Raw genomic sequence first — 23,932 nt, 5'->3', positions numbered from 1 at the left:
TTTTCCTAAATAAGCAACATGGCAGGTGTCCTGCTGTGGAAACAGAAAAAAACCTTAATGTAGTTTGGGGGGAAGAGTGTGGGAGGTAGAAAGGATTGTGAAGAAGTAAAGTGAAGTCTGCTCATTCTGGATTTACTTATTTATTTTAAAATATTAAAGGGCTGAATTCTGTTCTCCCTCTCACATCTACCTAAATCTGGAGTAATGCATCAAGACACAAAGGGAGTTACTGTGGTTTCACACTGATGTAAACAAGATCTGGATTTGGTTCCAAGTTGCTAAGCTATGGTAGCTGTTTTATTTATATTAGGCAATGCTGTGGTAATAAAATAAGACGGAAATTACTTTAGTTATTAGAGTAGCTCTAATAGTAGTTCTCTAGGGTACTCAGTAGCTGGGATGGGGTGAAAAAACATCTAACATGCCCAGTATTATAGTACATAAATGCCTCCAGCAATCACCTGATCTGTTTGATTTTCCAGTAAAACACAGTGACCCAGCATTTTATTAATAGTAGTATTAACAACAGTGGCTAGAGACCCCATGATTGGAGCTCCAGGTGCTCTACATAAACATAGATGGAGGCACTTCCAAAGAGTTTACAGACTAAATAGACTATGGAGGTCTGAGGATTTTACACATGGGAACTGCAGCACAGAGAGATCATAGAATCATAGAATATCAGGGTTGGAAGGGACCTCAGGAGGTCATCTAGTCCAACTCCCTGCTCAAAGCAGGACCAATCCCCAACTAAATCATCTCAGCCAGGACTTTGTCAAGCCTGACCTTAAAAACCTCTAAGGAAGGAGATTCCACCACCTCCCTAGGTAACCCATTCCAGTGTTTCACCACCCTCCTAGTGAAAACGTTTTTCCTAATATCTAACGTAGACTTCTCCCACTGCAACTTGAGACCATTACTCCTTGTTCTGTCATTTGCTACCCCTGAGAACAGTCTAGCTCCATCCTCTTTGGAATCCTCTTCCAGGTAGGTGAAAGCAGCTATCAAATCCCCTCTAATTCTTCTCTTCTGCAGACTAAACAATCCCAGTTCCCCCAGCCTCTCCTCATAAGTCATGTGCTCCAGCCCCCTAATCATTTTTGTTGCCCTCCGTTGGACTCTTTCCAATTTTTCCACATCCTTCTTGTAGTGTGGAGCCCAAAAATTGGACACAGGACTCCAGATGAGGCCTCACCAATGTCGAATAGAGGGAAATGATCACGTCCCTCAATCTGCTGGCAATGCCCCTCCTTATAAAGCTCAAAATTCCATTAGCCTTCTTGGCAACAAGAGCACACTGACTCATATCCAGCTTCTCATCCACTGTAACCCCCAGGTCCTTTTCTGCAGAACTGCTGCTTAGCCATTTGGTCCCTAGTCTGTAGAAGTGCATGAGATTCTTCCATCCTAAGTGCAGTACTCTGCACTTGTCCTTGTTAAACCTCATCAGATTTCTTTTGGCTCATTCCTCTAATTTGTCTCTATCCCTCTGTATCCTATCCCTACCCTCCAGCGTATCTATCACTCTGCCCAGTTTAGTGTCATCTGCAAACTTGCTGAGGGTGCAGTCCAGGCCATCCTCCAGATCATTAATGAAGATACTGTACAAAACCAGCCCCAGGACCAACCCTTGGGGTGCTCTGCTTGATACTGGCTGCCAACTAGACATGGAGTCATTGATCACTATCCGTTGAGCCCGATGACCTAGCCAGCTTTCTATCTACCTTATAGTCCATTCATCCAGTCCATACTACTTTAACTTGCTGGCAAGAATACTGTGGGAGACCATATCAAAAGTTTGCTAAAGTCAAGGAATAACACATCCACTGCTTTCCCCTCATCCACAGAGCCAGTTATCTCATCATAGAAGGCAATTAGGTTAGTCAGGCATGACTTGCCTTTGGTGAATCCATGCTGACTGTTCCTGATCACTTTCCTTTCCTCTAAGTGCTTCAGAATTGATTCCTTGAGGACCTGGTCCATGATTTTTCCAGGGACTGAGATGAGGCTGACTGGCCTGTATGTAGTTCCCCAGATCCTCCTCCTTCCCTTTTTAAAAGATGGACACTACATTAGCCTTTTTCCAGTCATCTGGGACCTCCCTTGATCGCCATGAGTTTTCAAAAATAATGGCCAATGTCTCTGCAATCACAGCCACCAACTTCTTTAGCACCCTTGGATGCAGTGCATCCAGCCCCATGGACTTGTGCTCTTCCACCTTATCTAAGTAGTCCTGAAACACTTCTTTCTCCCCAGAGGGTTGGTCACCACCTCCCCATGCTGTGCTGTCCAGTGCAATAGTCTTGGAGCTGACCTTGTTCGTGAAGACAGAGGCAAAAAAAAAATTGAGTACATTAGCTTTTTCCGCATCCTCTCTCATTAGGTTGCTTCCCTCATCAAATCATTTGTACAAGCTCACACAGGAATTCAGTGGCAGAGCCATGAACTGAATGTTGCTCATCTGTCCCATAGGCCAACGCTTTAACCACAAGCCATGATTCGCCAATTTTATATAGTCTTTAAAATGATCATCATCCTACACTGGGTTTCCTAAAGTTATCATTTCACTTTATTCCCTGATCAAAGAAAGGGCTATGGTTTTACATTTCCTATGTATGATTTATGTTTGAAAATGTTGGAAACTCATTTCACTATCCTCAGCAATAATACTAGTCTCTTACAAGCTATGCTGTCTACAGTGACTGTGCATTCATGGCTTACTGAAGACCCTCACACATCACCTTATCTTTCATTTCAGCCTCTCTTTAGTTTAGTTTTTATTTTTGCAGGTAAATATTTGCCTAATTCCAGTGACACTCCTGAAATTTTACTGAGAGAAGGTGAATTTGTGAAATTTCAAACTACGCTGATCTTAAAACAAAATCCCAATGAAATCACCAGGAAGCAAAATTCCATTAAAATCAAAACAAAATATTGCTATAAATACTATTTTCCTGTTTTTTTAAAAAAAGGATAAAATTAGATAATTATTATTCTCTTGAAATTCACACTTGTCTACCTAGCTTCGTAGATTTGTAAGGCCAGAAGAAACCACTTGATCATCTATCATGGCACAACACAAGCCATAGAATTTCACCCAGAAATTCTTTCAATGAAGAGAATTATTCTTCTTTACTACATAAGTGAATGCTGTCAAATCCAAATAGTAAGGTCAATTTAGGCCCTACATTTAGGGCTAGATCTTGTTTCCCTGGAAGTCAATAGTTTTGCCATTGATTTTGATGGGAGCAGGATCAAGTCTTTTATTTTCAACTTGAGGCATATAGGTTGGAATTATGAAGAATGATTATTTAAAATAGCAATGATGTAATATCAGTGTCAATTCCATTATTTTAACAGATGTAAATTTGCTCTGCTCTTGAACTCTGGTGAATTGTAATGGCAATATTAAAGAGATACTATTAAGACTACTTAAAAGAACTATTTGTAAAAATTGTCTCAGACAAAAAAACAGTATAAATTGCTTTTTTATTCAGTCTGCAATTATTTATTTGAATGGGTTTGTATATTATTACAAATTAATGGGAATAAGCCGCTAAAAGAGACATGCTAATAATACTAGTTGACATTGGATACAGGAGAGCATACACTGCCTCGAGGATGAAGATGGCCTTCCTCCAAAGCCACTGCTAGAATAATCTTAGCTGCAGAGCAAACACAGTTATCACAGTGCGCAGCATTATGGCTCGATGATGTAGAGTGACGGTGTAACTGAAAATCATCAGGTTAAGTACGTTTAATTGATGGAGCATATTTGTGTGTGTGTGCAGGGCAAATGTCCTTTCTGCAAATACTTCGGGCCCCTTTCACTGCCCTCAGTTTTCCCAGCATTCAAAGCATGGGTACTGAGCTCCTTGTAGGATTAGGCTCTTATTTTATATAGTGTTTTTCATGGAACCTGTATACCAAAATATTCAAGAGTTAAATAATAGAAAGAGAGAGAAACAAACACTGAGAGGTATTAGCAAGGAGGAGTACGTGTAGCTACGGCAGAGGTTGGAAATGGACTTTTCCTAACCTGTATATATCTCCTACCCAGAGAGGGCTGTATTTTCATCCAGTTCATGTTGAAATAACCAAACTTTCCTTCCTGAAAGCACTAAGGGCCTGATCCAAAGCCCATTGAAGTAAATAAGAATCCTTACTGAGATATGAGACTGAGAATCAGGAAACCGAGAATCTAATAATGCCATACTGACAGTAGGTCACTTTGGGCTTGATCCTGCTCCTGTTGAAGCCAGTGGCAGTTTTAGCTTCTTGTGCTGTTGGGCCACATTTTTCAAAAAAGGGCCAGTGATTTTGAGTGGCGCAAGTTTTGGTTGACAAACTTAAAACACAGAGGGCCTAACTGTCAGAGCATTTACAACTCCAAATGAAGTCCATGAAAGTTGCAATGCTCAACATCTCTGAAAATAAGGTGCAAGATGGGCTCTCTATAATGAGGTAAACAAGATCAGTGGCCACTTTTAAATGTTTGCATTTCTGTGCTTCAGTCTCTCAATCTATAAGATAAAGGTTATAGATGGGGTGAACCCAGTCTGCAAAGTTTTGATCTGAACTTCCTCAGGGTTTGAGAAGGTTCACCTGTAAGGTTTGACTTGGTTCATTATAGAAATAGGATCCAGCCACACAGTTCAGATCTGGAACAGCCTTTCACTCAAGTTTCCAAAGTTTTGGTTCAGGCCAACCTTCAAAGGTATGAGGCTTAGCTTGTTAAAGTCAGCCAAGTACATTGACATCATGTAGTGGAAGGTGTAAAGCATTATTAGTGTCTTCTCACCTGTCTTATTGGAAAAGTCAATTGTTTAGAGTTCTCTACGCAGAGCTGTAAACTATTCAGTCAGTAGAACTATGCAAAATTACTACATGTTCCCCCTCACTGAGTATTCATGGGCACAACCTAAGATTTTCTTTTTCACAATTACTCATGAATTTGATCAAAGCTGAAATGCGTCTGTTTCCATTAGCAAAGCCTTCTCTTTTTTTGGCGCAGATAAAATGAAATATCACAAAGGGCAAAATTCTGAATCCCCTTCCCCCCCCTTTGCCCCTCAGGGTGTAAAGCAGCTTTTTCATGGTAAAATGGCAGCCCTTTACTTGTGTAAAATTGCCTCTCATTTTTGTAAAAGCCAGCAAAAAACCCAAGGAAGTTAAAGGTATAGTTGAAAGCAGCAGATATAAAACAATAAGTGCGCTTCCTCTAGTAGTAGAACTCCACCTTGATTTAGTAAGTTGTCCCTCCTGAACTCCATTAAGAGTTTATCTATTAAGCTGAAACCCCAAATGCCCAGTTGCTTCCAGTGCTTTTTTGTTTTTTAAGCGAATGGCCACAACTTCACCCTGATTTGATCTGACTGACCCAGAGCAGAGTGCTCAGTGATCTCAGCCTCTTTGTGACGCATGTTGCTGGAGCAATCAGAACTCGAGTCAGCACAAAGTTTTAAAGAGGAGCCAAACCAAGCCTGATGGGCACAGAGTAATGAGCTTGCAAGGGCTTATTTGCCAGACTCCAAGCCCTTGATCTGCTGTTTTGCTAGTGTCTTAATGGTACAGTGTACACGGTGCTCTTGAGAATAATGAATGTATAATCTCATACCACACTGTCTTTGAAAAAGTTCCCATTAACAAAACAAAATACTCATAGGTAAAAATATCAATATGTCTCACTAAAGAGGAAAAATGGAAAATATGGCCAAGTCCTGGGCTGCTGGGCAAAGCCACAATGGATTTACGCAGGTGGAGTCAGGGAAGGACAGATTTGTACCTAACCCCTCAGAAAATCAGAGGGATGGTGCTAAGGGCCACAGACTCTATTACAGCCTATTGGCAGAAGTAATGCCCACAACCTTCCTTATCTTTCTATCCTATTATGCCCAGATTCAGCAAAATGCTTAAGCATGTGCCTAACTTTAAATGCACAAATCCCACTGAATTAAGTATCTTTCTGAATTGGGGCATCTGCCATAAAACTCTGCTTAAAATCATATTCCATACTCATGTGGCCCTCCCACAACGCCTCTCTCAACACGCCTGCATCCAGTCATTATGGCCTTGTGGTGTGCAACAGGTAGTTGAATCTCTTGTGCTGACTCTTTTTCCTGCCACTGTAACAAAAATTCTGTATTTCCACTGCATTTGGGGCTTTGTATGTGGCAGTGGTGTGATGCAGCTTTAGTTCTAGGGATGAAATTCACCATTGTGCCTAGCACAGAGTCTTCAAAACAAAGCTTAAAATGGGGCTTAAGTGTGCTTTGGAGTTGTGTTGTTCCTCTGCACTGGGATGAATTTCACCGTAAAAGAGAGAACCATGACTAATAGCTGAATACCAGCTAGTCACCTGATCAATGTGCACATCAAATTCATAAGATTAAATTCAAACTTCCCAAGCTCTCAAACCTTCACAGAGTTAGACTCGTCTCTTACCTCTTAACTTTGCAGTAACTTTTGAGATAGAGGGTGCTATTGAAGGTGACAGATAGGTGACACTGGTATTACCATCTTCAACAGGCAGCCTGCACTCCTCAGTCCTGAATTACTTTACCTCTGCTGGGCAGCTTATTCCTGGACATCGAACAGCAGGTGTTCAGTCTGTGGGCAGCGTTTGTAATGTGGATAAATGGTTACTAGGTACACTGAGATATTTGCATGAACTCAGAGAGCACTAAAAAGGATCAGACGCCTTACTGTTATTTATGAGTCAGTAAACTCTGTTTTAGCACCTTCCCTCCTCTCCACCTTCCTGTGAGGAGTCCTGCCTCCTTCCCTGAACCTGTTCCATTCCCTCTCCAATCCTGAAATAAAATGAAGTAAACATGGTGGTTTCAGTTGAGTTTCACTTTTTGTTTCTGGAGCTGTTTGAACTCAGGAGACACAAATCCACAAAAAGTGATACTGGGCAGAAAACTACATCTTTTCCTTTAGATTCTACCAAGCTATACATCTCTGCCAATGGGGCCTAGTCCTTCAAAGCCAGTATTAACAGCTCTGTACTAGCACATCTCCAAGAGTAAGAGGTATGTTGGCTTCTTTTAAACCAGACAACAGGACGTACTTGGAAGTGATGCACCCTGCACTTGCTGTGCCTCACACTGAGTAAGAATCTTTCCCATGTTACCTCCAGACCAAGCCATCCTGGGAAGTGTCTTTCCCTGGATTTCCCTGGACCCTCAATGAGCACAATGAACTATGTTACCATCAGGCAGGCATCTGCCTTGGATCTTCTTATCGCACAAGTCAGAGAAAGACTAAGTGAGATGGGGCAGCTAGATTGGTCTCCACTGTGATATTGTGTGTCAATAAGGGCCAATGTCAACTTCCCAGTGAATTTATGGGACATGAAGTGTACTTGAGAACTTATGCAGTTTGCATTTTTAACAATGAGGATAACTTTATCACCTCCTTTGTTAATCGATTTAATTCTCTGTTTCTTGGAGTCTTTAAAATCGGTTGGAATGTCTTTCTAAAATATATGCTGTAGTTCAACCTGCTTTTGTTAGCCTAACTGCAGGAATTTCTGGATGAAATCTGTGGTCTATGTTCAACCTCCTACTGAACATAATGGGGAACATAATGGTCCCTTTAGGCCACGAAATCTGACTCTATGTGAATGACAATGTTCAGAAGTGAAAAAAATAAATGGATTAATCCTGGCTTCAGCTTGGTTCATTCTGCACAGAAACCTGCATGTAAACTGTACTCAATATCTTTATCTGATTGAACACGAGGGACTTCCAAAGCCCCTGCCACTTGGGATCATTCAAGTGTTTACTGGGATAGAGAGGGACCCCAACCAGCACCTATTAGTTTGGTATTTAAGTTGAAATTCACCTCCATGCAGAGGGCCTTCATGAGGAAAAACCTAACAAAACAAGAAGGGGAGCCTAGAGAGGAACCTGCAATGATGGCCCTGTCCAGCCAGGACCTCTGGCCTGATAAGGATGTTGCTATGGTAACATGGCCTAGACCCAGACCCTTCGGGCTATGGGCTTGGCTAGGAGGCCTGTGCCTAGGGACTTAACCCACGCCCAGCTTGGAGAGCTGAGGAGACACTCTAGGCTGCTCCTCTAGACAGGGTCTCTATGATTAGAGTCCTCAAGGACTTTAGACTCTAAACCCTCCTTCCCCCCACAAGGTTTTAACCACAGAGTGGAACTATGGCTACAGTGTCATGGATCAGCCATTTATCCCTGATGCCAGGGGCCTGTCAGCTATAACTAGGAGCAGTAGGCAGGACAGCTAGAGCCTCTAAGCAAGGGGTAACGAGCAGCCAGGGCTAGGTACCCAACTAGAGCTAGCAGCCCAGCCAGAGCTTCCTCCAGCTGATTTCAGGTGCCAGTCTACCCCTCCACGCCCCTGCCCAGGGCAAGCAGCAGTCCTAGCAACTTCACCACAGTTTTTTAGGATAAACAGCAAGCAGGGGCAGAGCCTCTAGGGCACCAGGCGAGTCAGCAGGAGCACAGCAATTCCTGTGTCCTTAAAGCGCATTCCAGGCTGCAGCCTCATCCATCTTATATTCTGGTAAGTAGGACATTTGCTGCCATCTGTGTAAACAAGATGATGCATGCTAATCAACTAGGCAAATTAAGTCATGTGAGTAAAATCTCCAGATTTCTGAAACTTCAGGCTTAACAGCTGTGCACACCTAACCTGGTTACACAGTGATACAATCGTGTTAAGAAGCTATGCTATAGTCCCACGCTATGGTGGTCTGTAGAAGTGCAGTAGCATGGCTGTTTTCCGTGTCAAAACTGCTTAGGGAAATTGTGCTAGCAGTCATGCTAGCGATGGTTGTATTTGCAAGTCACTTGCAAGCACAGAACAAGATACATATTTTCAAGATAGGTACTGCACTTTGAGGTATAGTGTGGTCAGGGCTTCGAAGGCTAGCTATGACAAATGTAGATGGCTGAGACTGGGTCTGGTGGAGTTTCAATGAAATATGTAACAGCTTGTCTTATTCAGCAGTGTAAGGCAGCATGAAAGAGTAAATCTCCCATCCCTTTCTTAGGCCTACTCAGCCCTGCTCTTGGGATACTCCTTTCTTACAAGCAAATTGATAGAACGTGGCTGGAGAGGGGTTGGTAGTTGTTGGACCCTTGGTTCTTCTCTTCCTTCTTGCTGGGCAGCTTAACTGGTCAGGTGTAAGGGAGGAAATACACTACACTCTTTCAAGGGTTGCAGTAGCATACTTTACCTCCTGGAGCAAGAAGAGGGCTGGGGAAGAGTGCCTCAGTGTAATGCTTGTGAGATAAAATGCCTCCTGGGGTTGTGTGCTACCCCTTGCTCAGGTTTGGGCCTAAAAGCACAATCTAGCCCTAAGCATTTTCCAGAGCTGATGAAGCTATGTCACAATATCCAGCTAAATGCCTCATTGTTGTCCTAGCTAAGCATTTTTGGTTCACTGAAAATTATACGCAGATAAAAAATCTTGGGGAAATTATGGCATTTTATGTATAAAACTGTCTTATTTAAAATCTAACTGAAATTATCTTAATGAGTTATGTTAGGTGAAATATTGGGTTTTCCTTTTTCTTTCTTTCTTTGCCCTGGCTTCACACAGGCATATTAATGATTATTTGTCAAAGTCACACTGTTTGCTTATAAGGTATGAAGGCTTTTTAGACACTATAATGACAGCTTTTGATTCACTTGATAATATTTAGAATAAGCCATAAAAGCCAATCTCTGAACGAACAGACCATTTTTATTGGCTTTTAGTGCTATTACTGCTATCATAAGTGGTAAATTGGCCTAATGCAAGTAATACTGCTGTGTCATACTGTAAAACTGCTGCTTAGTTTTATATTTTATTTATTTTACATGAAAACATTTTAAGGCATGGAGACTATGCTATCCTTTCATGAGTACTGGAGGTTCCCTGCAGGTCAGGGCTGGAACAATGTGGAGAAGCTTGCACTACTGCTTATGTTATATCTCTCTTGTGCATAAATTCTCCTCTGGGTGAGTGCAGATCAAGGCAGAGCATGTGAGAGCCAGGGACAAAGCATTCTCATTTGAGGGGATCCAGCTGTGGAATGAACTTCCAGAGGAGATTAGACAAATCCAGAGTCTGAGCACCTTTAGGAAATGCTGCAGAGCTTTCCTATTTGATAAAACTTTATCACAGTAGAGTGACATTCTCAACCACAACCAACTCACACTAGCAACTTAAAATCATCCCTACCCCAAGCAGATCTTTCTATAACCTGAACTAGAAAGACACAGACTCCCTGAACTCCCCTAGGGGCTTCACTCTTGCTAATCTATTTAACGCAGATGCTCAGATAGTATTGATAATGGCTAGCAATTCACAGCTCCTGAAATTTGATACAATCCTTTTAATTATGGTGTTATAGAAGAATTCTCAAAATATAAGAATGGACTGCATAAACAATGAAAAAGTATTGGAGAGGATTGCAACTCAGCAAATGCTAGTCAGAATCTGAAGAAAAGAAAGATTCAATTTGCAGGCTATATGTAGGCAGTGTTGTTGAAGCCATGTTGGTTCCAGGATATTAGAGAGATAAGGTGGGTGAGGTAATATCTTTTATTGGACCAACTTCTGTTGGTGAGAGACGCAAGTTTTCAAGCTACACAGAGCTCTTCCTCAGGTCTGGGAAAGGTACTCCAAGAGTCACAGCAAAACACAAGATGGAACAGATTGTTTAATACAGACAGTTAGCACATAGTCTATAGAACCATTCAAGGTGGTGTGGCCTGTTAATACATAAAGTAGTGTAGGTTGTACCATTTCGGCATTCAATGGGTATGCAAATGAGTGTTAACTCACAAGGTGGAAGGGTCAAGATGGTCTCAGGGAAAAGCAACTAATGGGTGTACATACATAAATCAGGCTTGCCTTTGCATAATTGGAATAACATGAGAATGTATCTTAGGCTTTTATGCAGCACTATCAGTTTGGTATTTAAGCCCTATGTAGCTGAAATTCATCTCCATGCAGAGGCAGGGCTGGCTCCAGGCACCAGAGAAGGAAGCAGGTGCTTGGGGCAGCCAATGGAAAGGGGGGGCACGTCCGGGTCTTTGGTGGGAATTTGGTGGCGGGTTCCTCACTCCCTCTCGGAGGGGACGGACTTGCCGCTGAATTGCCGCCAAAGAATGAAGAGGAGTGGTAGAGCTGCCACCAAAGTGCCGCCAAGCATGGCTTTATCTTTTTTTTTTTTTCCACTTCGCCACTTGGGGCAGCAGAAAAGCTGGAGCCAGCCCTATGCAGAGGGCCTTCACGAAGGCTTAAGTGGGAATTAATTGATGCATGGACTTTGTGCTGGCTCTGAGCACACAGAGGTAAATTTCACCAACTGGAATAATACTTGGAAAAACAGAAATGGGAAATACCAGTATAATTTGCATTTGGCTTTGGACAGTCTCATTGGGTCTTTTTTCAGTTTGCAAAATAAGGGTGGTTGGAACTGGGATTCTGTATCTGAATAACCAAAGGTTGGAAGATAAATTATTCTGCTTTGGGCCAAAGGGATATTCTGTTTTAAATTAAATGAAAGTATGCAGGTCCAAAATCTCCCCCACGTTGCACAGAAAATTCATTTTTAAAAACCTTACTCATTAGTTGTAAAGACTGAATAGCAATTAACTGAAAAAATATGCATGCAGCTACCACAGTGATTGTATTTATATAATTTACTTGTTTTATATATGCTATGGAAATAGGAAGAGTTTTGCAGATTCAAATTTTGGTTTCGGTATCCAAATGTCTGTGGGTTCCTGTAGGTTATGTGGATCTCCTTTTTGCCCACACACATTGTCTGTTTTCCATCGACATAAAGCTATTTTGTTTTTGTTTTTTGGCCTCTAACTGCTTTTCAATGTGTTGTTTGATCCAATACTTTTTATTTAGAAAATTGCCCTCTATAAATTACCAAAGAGACAGGACCTTCTCTCCCTAAATTTTATTCCTGATTGGTTTGCTTCAATGGGAAGAGATTAATAGGCCCTGTATTATTTTACTCTCTAGACCCTACTTACATGATCATATTGAAGCAGAGTATATATTTTCCTTTTCATTATGTATGCAGCGATACTGCTAAATTGTGTACCCATCACATCGAATTTAATCTCTAAAACTTTAGAGAACTTGGCACCTGCATCTTCTGCGAATGTTGGAACAATTTCCTTTCCTTTCAAATTGCGTTAAGGGCATATTTCAGCAACAATGTAGGGAAGCTTAATTTGTGTTAGTAATCAGTTCAAAGATGCATCAGCAGCACTGAAACCTTTTCATTTGGCTGGAGGTGCTCAAAAGAGAAGAATTAATCTACTTTTTTATCTCAGCGTGTTCACACAAAGGTTTTTGTTACACAGATTTCTGGAGTGTGTCTATGTAGAATGTGTGTGTAAGAATATATAACCATTATCTTCTTAGACAATGCAGTCATAGGTGCATTAAGAAGATAATAAACTATCTGTCTGAATTATCATTTACCTAATTTTGCGTGTTCTTTGAATGTGTTCATTGGGATTAAATCCAGGAACTAGAAGGAAAATCGAGAAACCTGAAGAGGCTGCTACCTTAGGGTAAGGTGAAAATCATCTTGTGGAGAGGGCCAGCCAAAGCTTGCCCACCACTTAAGTGGTATTTAAATCATGCATAGATCTTATGTTGGTCCTTTGCACAGGGATAAATTCCACCTGTAGTGAATAAGGCCCTACTTTATTAAAAGAAAAGTGGGAGACCTTTGAACCTCCATAAAAACCGATCAGTGCCTCAGCTCTAATTTATTTTTCATTTTGAGGAATTCAGTCAGGTCTTGTTACTTTAACTGTCGCAGGGACACTCCTCCTAATGATGACACTGCCTGATTCATTCTACTTATCAATACGTAACCTGGAAAAGCTGAAAACAATTTTTTGAAAAGTGTAGCTGTGAAGAGAGAAACTTTTTAACTATGAAAAAAAATCTTAAATGATAAAAATGTGCAGGTGTAGCGCTGAAATATTTCCCTGCCAATGGATGAAAATGGACTTCCATGGAAAAGATGCATAATTTACTTTGGACAGTATGCATCTGAAGCCTATTGCAGAAGGGACTATAAACTCATTCATGAAATGGGGTCCATCACAGGTACAGTAGTTTAGAGCAGGTTTTAGCTTGCTCTAACCTATGCTGGCGTGACAGACACAACTTATTTAGAACTCCCTTCAGCTGGGTGCAGCTGAGAATCCGGCCTATACAGCAGATTATTTCTGAGGGTTATCTCTTAAGTAATAAAAAAGATTTCTAAATGAGTTAAACTCAGTGAGACAGTGACAGTTCTCACTAACAAGAGTGCAGACTGCTTTTTCACAGTAGCAAGCCTCCAGATATACACACAAAATATGTGGCTTCGTCAGGCCTTATCCTCCCCTGAGACCAGCATAAATCAAAAGCTACCCACTGAAGTACAATTATCCCAAATTACAACTGGTGTCAGTTATTATTTGTTTTTTGAGCCTTCAAAAATGTTTCCATTGGTTAAGGAAAGTAACTGTATGCTCCCCTTTACCTTAGAAGAAAAGCAAATAGCTTACTGGAAATGATAGATGTACTAGAGCAGGGGTGGGCAAACTTTTTGGCGTTAGGGCTGCATCAGGTTTTGGAAATTGTATGGAGAGCTGGTTAAGGGAGGCTGTCCCTCCCCCAAACAGCCAGTCGTAGCCCGGCCCCTGCCTCCTATCCGACTCCCTCTGCTTCTTGCCCCCGATAGCATCCCCCCCAGGACTCCTGCCCCATCCAACCCCCCTTGTTCCTTGATGGCTCCCCCAGGACCCCTGCCCCATCCACCCCCTGCTCCCTGTCTCCTGACTGCCTCTGGAACCCCTGCCCTGACTGCCCCCCACCCTGTCTAACCCACCCCCTCCTTCCTGCCCCCCCAACGGACCCCTGCCCCATCCAACCACCCCTTCTCCCTGTCCCATGACTACCCCGGAACCCTGCTCCTGACTGACCCCCGCTTCCCTATCCAACCCCTCCTCTCCTTCATGACTGCCTCCCCGGGACCCCATTCAACCCCCCTGTTCCCTGCCCTCTGAGTGCCATGACCCCTATCCACCCCCCTGACCACGCCTCCGAACTCCCCTGCCCCCTCTCCAACCCCCCTATTCCCTGCCCCCTTACTGCGCTGCCTGGAGCACCAGTGGCTGGCGGCACTACAGCTGCACTGCCCAGCTGGAACTAGCCACGCCAACGTACAGCTCAGAACACCGAATCAGGCTGGGATCTGCAGCTGCACTGCCCCAGGAGCTCACAACCTGCCACCCAGAGCACTGTGCCAGCAGAGGAGCGAGCTGAGGCTGTGGGGGAGGGGGAACAGCAGGGGAGGGGCTGTGGGCTAACCCTCCTGGGCCAGGAGCTATGGGCCAGGGAAAAAGGTCCCGCAGGCTGTAGTTTGCCCACCTCTGTACTAGAGTCAAATACCAACAAATTCTTGTTAGAGAGAGGATTTATATTCAGGATCCTTAACAATTCTATTATGAGTCTTCTGAAATACTCACCACTTTTCTTGGCAGTAAACGTTCTTTATAATCCAGCATAGTTATTGTGCCGAATCACATACGTGCATCTTTCTGGCTTCTACTGGAGTACAACAGACCTGTTTCACATTTAATAGGTTCTTAACCGAGGTGAGAGGGCTTATATTGAGACACCTTGTGAATGGAATGTTTGGCTCTCGTTGCCTCCTGAATGCCTGGCTGTCTCTCTGTCTGCAATGCACAGAGTCAAAAATGGTTTCTATTGGCTACTTTAAACACATTGGGGCAAATTTAGATCGCTGTAAGCCAGAACGACTCCGTTGCTTCAGTAAAATTGGTGACTGCTTCAGTAAGATCTTGGTCCAGCAGCTTGTAAGCGCACTTGAGCCAAATTCTGCAGCCTTTAATTGTTGACACCCAAGAGGACTAAGGAAATGGTGAGTTGGAGTCTATTCTGGATTACACATCCCAAGAAAATTGTCAATTAATTGTAGCTCTAGCACAGAATTCTGCCCTTGGTTATACCTGTGCAACCAAGGGCAAAATTTAAAGACCAAAAAGTTGCACAGAGCAGAATTGGGACTGCAGAATCTTTAGTAATGCATGAGACAAAAAGAACGTAGCTTAGTGGTTTGAGCATTGGTTTGCTAAACCCAGGGTTGTGAGTTCAGCCCTAGAGGGAGACATTTGGGGATTGGTCCTGCCTTGAGCAGGGGGTTGGACTAGAGGATCTCCTGAGGTCCCTTCCAACTCTAATGATCTATGATTCTAACATAGCCTGTTTTCAGATCCTGGCTTGTTTACCAAAATGCTAGTTAGAACAACTAGTTTTTCCTGGCTACTGAGCAAATGTGAACTGAAAGGAAACAATACTTAACAGACAGGGAACCATTTTCACAGTTGACTTTCAGACTTTTCAATATCTTCCTATTGCTGGAGAATAGTGTGCCTTTTTGTTCAGATACTGTACATTCATACTATATGACTGTAGCTGATTTTTTTTCATTTCCAAGGGGTCTGCAGTGCAGAGGTCAAGAACTACTCAGTTTATAAAACTGCCATTAGGAGCAGTGAACTGGAATCATTCTACATTTCATATACTCCATTTCCATTGGAGGAGAGTCTTTAAATCTACCGTTTTACAACTTAAAGGAAGGGTTGTCTTAATTAATTCATTTGGTCATAGTCCTGAAGCTGACATGGCACCTTCCAGGAATTCCAACCCTCTGGGATCAGTAGCATCAGTTTTAATATGTCTTCTCTTTCTTGTCATTCTTAGCTGGATTGCATCAGCTAAGATTACAGCATTCATTGTGTAGGTATTTGGCTATTTTATTTGTTGCTGTATGAATAGGGCTGAAAGATCCTACTTCACCAGCAGTCTTTTATAAAACTGTCCAAATCCATTACCATAATTCATGCTGGAAAGAGAGAATGAAAGCTTCTGGACCAACTCCCTGCCTTCAGTTTGATTTGGGAAGCCAGTTTATGGGGGTGTGAGCAGATTTGGGTCCACTGACTTCTGAATCTTTAAGGGTCCTAATCTGTTTAATTAACTCCTGAATTTAGGATAAACTAAGGTGTGATTGTAGTGTGGGTAGGCATACCTGCACTAGCTTTAATCTAGCATGGGTAACAACGGTAGAGACGTAGTGCACTGGGGGTGCACTCAGATTGCTATTTGCAGTGAAGTTCACGTCACGACATCTTGACTCATATTCTTACCTCTTGTAGCTAGATTAAAGCTAGTATGGGTATGCCTACCCACAACACAATCACACCATAGTTTGCAGTGTAGCATACCCTCCCATCAGGAGGTAAATTAAATAGGTTTGGACTCTTGTAAAGAATTGGAAGTTGGTGGACCCTATTTACACTGTAGACATATGCTTAGACCCCCTAAATTATAGTGAGGGCTGCTTAAACCTTCAGGAGCAGCCCAGAAACCCATCTTAGCCCTGCTCCAGGCTAAGAATTCTGTATTGTGCCATTAAGAGATGTAGCACAGAACCTTCCCCCATGGCCATGGGACTACTTGTCGAGTAAGTTACTAGTTGGTGTGAACATCATTATTACAATCAGGTCCATAATATGAGCAAGGCTCACTTTGAATGTGTACTGCCTTCTTTGGGAGGTTAAATTTACACCTGTGCAGAAGTCTTTATCTACTACTTAAACCCTATTTTGTGGTTAAGTGCTAACATTGTTCTGACCCACCGCACAGGGCTCAATTTCACCGTAGAGTGAAGATCTGTTGGTTAGAGCAGGGGATTAAAAGTCAGGACTAGAGATGTACAAATTATTTGTAAGAAAATGAACCAAAAAAAGCTATTTTTTTGCCCAAATGTTACTAATATATAAGAACTTTAGAGTGTAAAGGAGATATTTTGGGGAAAGGTTGGAGAGCATTTTTTCACACTTTTGATGGAGGAGCGAGGAAGCCAGTTCATTCAGTTTTCACAGAAGTTGCATTTGGAGGGGGATGTATGTGTGCAGAGCTGAGCTGACTGAAAACAGTAGATCTTTGTGTGAAAATTTCATGGAACAAAATGTGAATTTTACACAAAGAAAATTGTTCTAGTGTCAGTTCCTGGGTTATAGTCCTCGCTCTAATCACTTTGGGTGAAACTGACTGCTGTGCTTGGAGCTGGCAGGAGGCTTACACACCTCTTACATCCCACAAGACCCACTGAAACTCTTACAACAGGCACATAAGTGATGCATAGACCTGTTCTGACCCCTGGCACAGGAGTCAGTTTTACCCTTTACTACTTTAAGCAAGTTTTGTAATCTCTCTCTGCCTTAGTTTATCCATACAGATATAAATAACTCATGATGTGAGACTAAATTTAGTGTTTGTACAGAACTCCAAGGACTTCTTTTCAGTTGGACCTTTGAACCAGGTCTTCAGCTGGTGTAATTTGGTACAGGTCTATTGATTCCCCTTTACCCCAGCTGAGGCTCTGACCACTACTGTGCTACCACTAGACCACTACAATGATGCAAGTGAGAGTTTGAGGGCCATTGATTGGTTAGTTTCCCCCCGAAATCACATTTTCAGAAGTATCTCGGTGATGCTTTAATATTGTCTTGATTCAATTTAAATATTTAAAGAGTGTTCAATAGCCCTCAGTGCTGTTTCTTACCTGGGATGTGATGGTCTGGTGGTTGCACATCTGGCTGGAGTGTGAAACCGGTGGGAATGATGGGTTACGACCACTCAAAGGACATTTCTTTAACACTACCTGCAAGTTACATCAGCGTCTCTTTACTCATTCATATTTAGTACGCTAATAAAATAGATGAAATGATGGGGATACTGATCCAAATTCTATGTTGGCATAACTGGGCAAAACTCCACTTAATTTAGTGGAGCTGTATCCATTTATGCTAGCCGAGAATTTGACCTATCATATTTTTTAGAGAGAAGTAGATAAATGATTCTATACAGTAACATTCACTTGAGTTGAGATGTTACATATATGTTTCAATGTTTCACCTTGTGTAGTTTCATAGGCCTCCAGTTTTATAATAGCACAAAATACCTGGTTTCATTGTGAAAGCTGTTTGTGCTTAGGATATAGGTCCACTTCTCCTTATTATCAGGCCCATTTCAGTAGAAAATGAGCCAGTGTTTGCTTCACAAAACTGTCTGTGTACCTTAGCAAAATTTTTCTCACAAATGGAATGCAAAATTTTCCTCCAGTGAAATGCAAAAATCCTTGAATTTTGAGTTGTTTTGCATTTAATTACTAATATTTTATATACATAAGACCTTGATCTTGCAATCAGATCAACACAGACCCATTGAGAGTCCCATTACCTTCAGTTTGCAGGAAATCCAATTTATTTCTAGGTGCATTGACCAATCTCTGCAGTCCCAATCCAATTGGAATGAATGAGCTAGCTAAGTGGAATGAGTAACGGAGAGAGTAGTTCCAATTATGCGTGTTCTGAGACCAGCTGTCAGCCTCATCTGATGGGAAAAGCAATCAGAATAGCTCGCTTGTGGGAATATGTGGGGCCAGATCCTTGGCTCATCATTCTAGCTGTTTGGCACTGCATTGGGAGCACAAAGCAGTTGGAAAGCAACTCTAAAAGAGAGAGGGGCATCATTAGATGGCAAAAAGCCTACATACCAAACTCTACACACAGCTCTCCAGTGAAGTGAATATATTGGGAATGGGCTGCTGGCAGGAAGAGCTGTGGCTGAAGTCTCCAGTGATTCCTAGCTGGTGGAATGAGGCCATTAATGCTGACTTAACTTACAGCAGCCCTTGCAGCAGTATTATGGTTCTAAACCTGTGGAGTCTTTCATACGGTGATCCAGTTCCAAGGCTACAAGCTTGACCCAAGAGGTATATAAATGTGCTAGGACCCTTTAACAGGCTAACAAGACAGGGTCACTCATTTTCTAGTTTAATTCTCTATAAATATTCTATTTATTTAAATTACAATTGTGCCCACAACTATACAGACATAAGAAGAGACAGTCGGTGCTTTGAAGACTGGCTTGTACGATGAGCAACCAACAAAGCAGGAGGTAAAGGGTTAAAACGTATCAATACAGTCAAAGTTTTCACTGGTGAGCAAAGCTCTGCAGGTCGGCTGACAGTGTTTGTCAAATGAACATAATATATTTTTATAATGCCATTAAGGCCCATTTGATGGCTCTCTTGTTTTTATGGCCAGAGGTTTTACCCTCAGTATGGAGCTTTGACTCTTACCCAATGCTGATGCTGTAATACAGAGTCAAAAAGACTCCTGTTAGCAGTGCCATACTTTGGAACTAATTTAATAGTAAGCAGAGAATAAATAAAGCGGATATTCAGGTCAACATTTCCTCTGTCAATTAAACAGGTTCTTATATTCAAAGCCGATGAGCACATGATGGGTCTCTCATTTGCATACAGAGTCACTGCACTACAATACATAAGTTATTACTTTATAGAGCACTTTGGGAAACCTAGAGTATGACAGACACTGTATAAAATCAAATTCTATACTATATTTCCTATGCATATTTCTGCTACTATGTGGTTCATGATTGTTTTTTCAGAAGGAACAAATAATCAATACAAAACCATGAATAAAAATAGCTTGTCTTTAAAAGTGAATGCTAAAAGAACATACAGCTTTTACTCTGCCTAAAGAAAACTCATTGTTTATTGGGATGGCTGAAAGCTATGTTATTATTTTCAAAATGTTTAAACATAGAAGTCGAGCTACTGCTGCAGAATGTTTGGTTTGCTCCTAGCTTGCAAATCGAAAGCGATACACAAGTATTTAAAATTATGTTTGCACACACACAAAAAATGTAAAAACTATTAATAAAACATACAAAATCAATAGAAAAAATGGAAAAATAAAAAATGTCTATCTCTTCCAAGAAATGTCACAACAAGTTATTAACTCAGCCACTGTGAAAAACTTTCAGGGCCCAATTCTACTCTGTTACCCTCCACAATAAATTGTCATCAGTGAGTAGAATTTGGCTCTTAGCCTCCAGAAGAGCCTGATAACCTTTGAAAAATGTTATTAATGCAAATGAAACATATGACCCTGGCTCTACCTATCATTTCATCAGTCAGGCATCCCTGAAACACACTCCTCAAGATAATGAAATAGATACATAATGAAACCGATTCATAGATTCCAAGGCCAGAAGGAACCATTGTAATCATCCAGTCTATCTATATAACACAGAACTTCCCCAAAATAATTCCTAGAGCATATCTTTTAGAAAAAGAGCCAATCTTGATTTAAAAGTTGCCAGTGATGGAGAATCCACCCCGACCCTTGGTAAATTGGTCCAATGGTTAACAAATTTATGTATTATTTCCACTCTGAATTTGCCTAGCTCCAGCTCCCAACCATTGGATCTTGTTATAACTTTTTCTGCTAGATTGAAGATCCTGTTCCCCATATAGGTGCGTATAGACTGTAATCAATCACCTCTTAACCACTTTGTTAAGCTAAGAAAATAGAGCTCCTTGAGCCTATCATAAGGCATGTTTTCTAATCCTTTAATCATTCTCATAGACTTTAAGGTCAGAAGGGACCATCATGATCATCTAGTCTGACTTCCTGCACATTGCAGACCTGAGAACCTCACCCACCCACTCCTAAAATAGACTCCTAACTTCTGACTGACTTACTGAAATCCTCAAAGCATGGTTTAAAGACTTCAAGTTACAGAGAATTCATCATTTACACTAGTTTAAACCTGCATGTGACCTGTGCCCCATGCTGCAGAGGAACTTGAAAAAATCCCAGGGTCTCTGCCAATCTGGCCCAGGGGGAAATTCCTTCCTGCCCCCATGGTGATCCATTAGCCCCTGAGCAGGTGGGCAAGACCACCAGGCAGATACCTGGGAAAGAATTCGCTGTAATCGTTCTTGTGGCTCTCCTCTGAACTCTTTCCATTTAATCACCATCCTTCTTGAATTGTGGACCCCAGAACTGGACACAGTATTCCAGCAGTGGTCACACTAGTTCCAAATACAGAAGTTCCAAATAGCCTATCTGCTCCTACTTGAGATTTCCCTGTTTATGCATCCAAACATCATATTAGCCCTTTTGGCCTCAGCATTGCACTGGGAGCTCATGGTCAGCTGATTATCCATCATGTCCCCCAGATCTTTTTCAGGGTAACTCTTCGCAGGACAGAGTCCATCACCCTGTAAGTATGACCTATATTCTTTGCTCCTAGATGTATACATTAACATTCATCATATCAAACACACATTGTTTGCTTGCACCCTGCTTGCCAAGTAATCCAGACCATTGCATCTCTTTGATCTATCCTCTTCATTATTGAACTCCATCAATTTTTGTGTCATCTGCAAACTTGATCAATGATGACTTTGTTTTCTTCCGGGTCATTGATAAAAATGTTAACTACCGTAGGACCAAGAACCAATCCCTGTGTGACCAAATAGAAATACACTTGCTCGATGATGATTCCCTGTTTACAGTTGGAAGACCTACTGCTTAGCCAATTGTTAATCCATTTAATAACAATTATAAATAATATAATTATAAAAATTTTAAATAATATAATAATAATTACTTTGTGCTATGTTAATTTTATATCATTCTAGTTTTTTAATCAAAATGTCATATTACACCAACCAAGTCAAATGCCTTTGAAGGAAGTCTAAGTATATTATTTCAACACTTTTATCAGCCAAACTTGAAACTGCTTCAAAAAAGGATACCAAATTAGTTTGAAAAATACTGTTGATGAGAGTCATCAGCCTATAATGCAATGATCTGCAGATCTAAGAGACACAAAAAAGCTATATCCTATTTGAGCCCGTGCCGACAAATGGATGTGCTATGATTTTCCTTCTTTGAAAATGCCACCTCTACAATGATCCTATCAGCACAGGGAGTGAGAAACAAGAAAAAACTCAAATCTGTTCTGTTTAATTGCAGGGCCAATTACTCCCAATGACTAGACCTTAAAACTCAGTTAACATACAGTAGGAATAACATAAATATAATTGTCTAGATTATAATATAATAATTAATATAAATGAGCTCTTCTTTCTTGCAAACCTACGCATCTAGTATTTCAAAATAACAGATCACTTCTTTTTATCCTTCCTAAAAGTTGTTAGAACTAAAAAGTCATTTTATATAATACAAGCCATAAACACACTTCTGAGCATGGGGTATGTGAGAAATGCATTTCATAAATCTTGTAATGTTTTGCCTTTAGAATCTCCACTCTTTGGTGCACATAGTTATCATATATACACTATATGAAGTATCGTGAAATATTAAACAGTGACTCTACTAGTCAAAGTCTTTGTGTCTGTTTATATCTTGTAATTTGTTATGCATTAACCTGGAAGATCAACTTTTAGAGTGTAAAATATTGAAGAAACTTCCATCTTTAGAATTGTAGCTATGTGCAATTATGAAATAACATAATCTTATATGTATTTTTCCTCTCAAATGCTTTTAAACAAATCTTATACTTGATAAAATCTGAATGCTTTTAATAATGATTAGCAATTTCTTTCCTACAGAAGAAAAGTTTCTCAGTCTCCTACTGTGGTACTTCTCTTCACTTTTCTTAACATTTGGTCATCTTCCTTACGCACAAAAAAGAAAACAATGCTAACAGATGAATATTGGAAGTAGATTATAATATTGTCTTCCCCTAACATAGATAATATAGGGCCAAACTCCAAGGTACTTACTTAGTTGCTATCCAACTCTGTATAACCCTCACAAACTTTGATTCATTTCACTCGTAGTTTGAGTTAGTAAAACCTTGGAAAGGAGCTTTGGGTTTGGTCCATAATGCTTTGTGGATGTAGCAGGTTTATAACAATTATTATTGATAATTAATAAACAATACAATTAATAAATAATAAAGCTTCCTCTATGATTGCAAGCTCATTTATATCAAGAAGTCACACCACTGTGCAGCTCTAATTTCTGACACCTTAGGCCATCTGGAAGACTAAAATCACTTGCACGTACTTCCAGCTAGAGGACTCTCAGGATGAAATCTGGGCCCTATTGAAGTTCATGGGAGTATTCTTTTGTCTTTCTGCTGCAATAAGTTTTAATAAACCAAAAGAATTATATCTGAATATAAATAGAAATTTAATAAATAACAATGCAACCTACCTTCATTCAGCCAAGGAATATTTTGCTTGTCATTTTGAAAGCTTTCAGTTGCTCTGATTTTTACTTTGTCTGTCTTGTCTTCTGACATCTATTTGGGAGAAAAGAATTTGGGGGTGTCAAAAGTTCCTCTTTAAACCAAGGTTCCAAACAAGAACTGTATTCTCTTCTTAAATTGCTGATATCATGCAATGAACTGTGAATATATATACTATTTTTTCTATCCCAGATATACTGTGTAATCTCTCACACAATACACTCATATGTTTCTAAATCAATATTAAATTATTGCTGATTGTAGATGCAGTCTTCAGTAATATTATTATAAATTATATTATGAAATGCATTAATAATAAATTCTTAACATGATGGTAATACAAGTACATTATAACACATAGCATAGATACATTATGGCTAAAAATATCCACTCTGCCCATTTAATGCAGTTATAAAGAATGCTGTCAAAGTAAGCGATAATTAAATAAATAACAATAAAGTATTTATAAAGGTAACTTTAGCAAAGTGTAACCAATAAAATCTTTACTATCACTTTCAGCAATTTATTTGCTCTAACGAGAATCATCCAACCCAAAGCATGCAAAGTTACAGTACCTGAGGGTATTATATATACAGTTACTATTAGACCAAACATTGTAGTTTACTTCCATTGTTTGCTAGGAATAACATTAGGCTGTCCAGTCTTCCTCTAACTGTGTTTTTATTCACTAAGTCCAGTTACCTAAAGCATTTCAATATTTTTACCTGTATATTCCAACCAGAAGAG

At 40.7% G+C, this 23,932-nt stretch overlaps 1 protein-coding gene across 1 annotated transcript in view; it reads right to left on the bottom strand.

Annotated features, from left to right (window-relative positions):
• MDFIC2 (MyoD family inhibitor domain containing 2) overlaps positions 1–23,239 on the bottom strand; it is a 51,790-nt gene extending 28,551 nt beyond the window's left edge. Inside the window, exon 1 of the mRNA XM_030570808.1 lies at positions 23,152–23,239. Within this exon, the coding sequence (XP_030426668.1) occupies positions 23,152–23,239 (88 nt within the window). The remainder of the gene's footprint in view (positions 1–23,151) is intronic.
• Positions 23,240–23,932: the final 693 nt, after the last annotated feature.

This window comes from Gopherus evgoodei, chromosome 7, assembly GCF_007399415.2.
Source record: "Gopherus evgoodei ecotype Sinaloan lineage chromosome 7, rGopEvg1_v1.p, whole genome shotgun sequence".
NCBI classification, from domain to species: domain Eukaryota; kingdom Metazoa; phylum Chordata; order Testudines; family Testudinidae; genus Gopherus; species Gopherus evgoodei.
The sequence above is the reverse complement of the archived record's forward strand: the minus strand, read 5'-3'. Positions and strand labels throughout refer to the sequence as shown.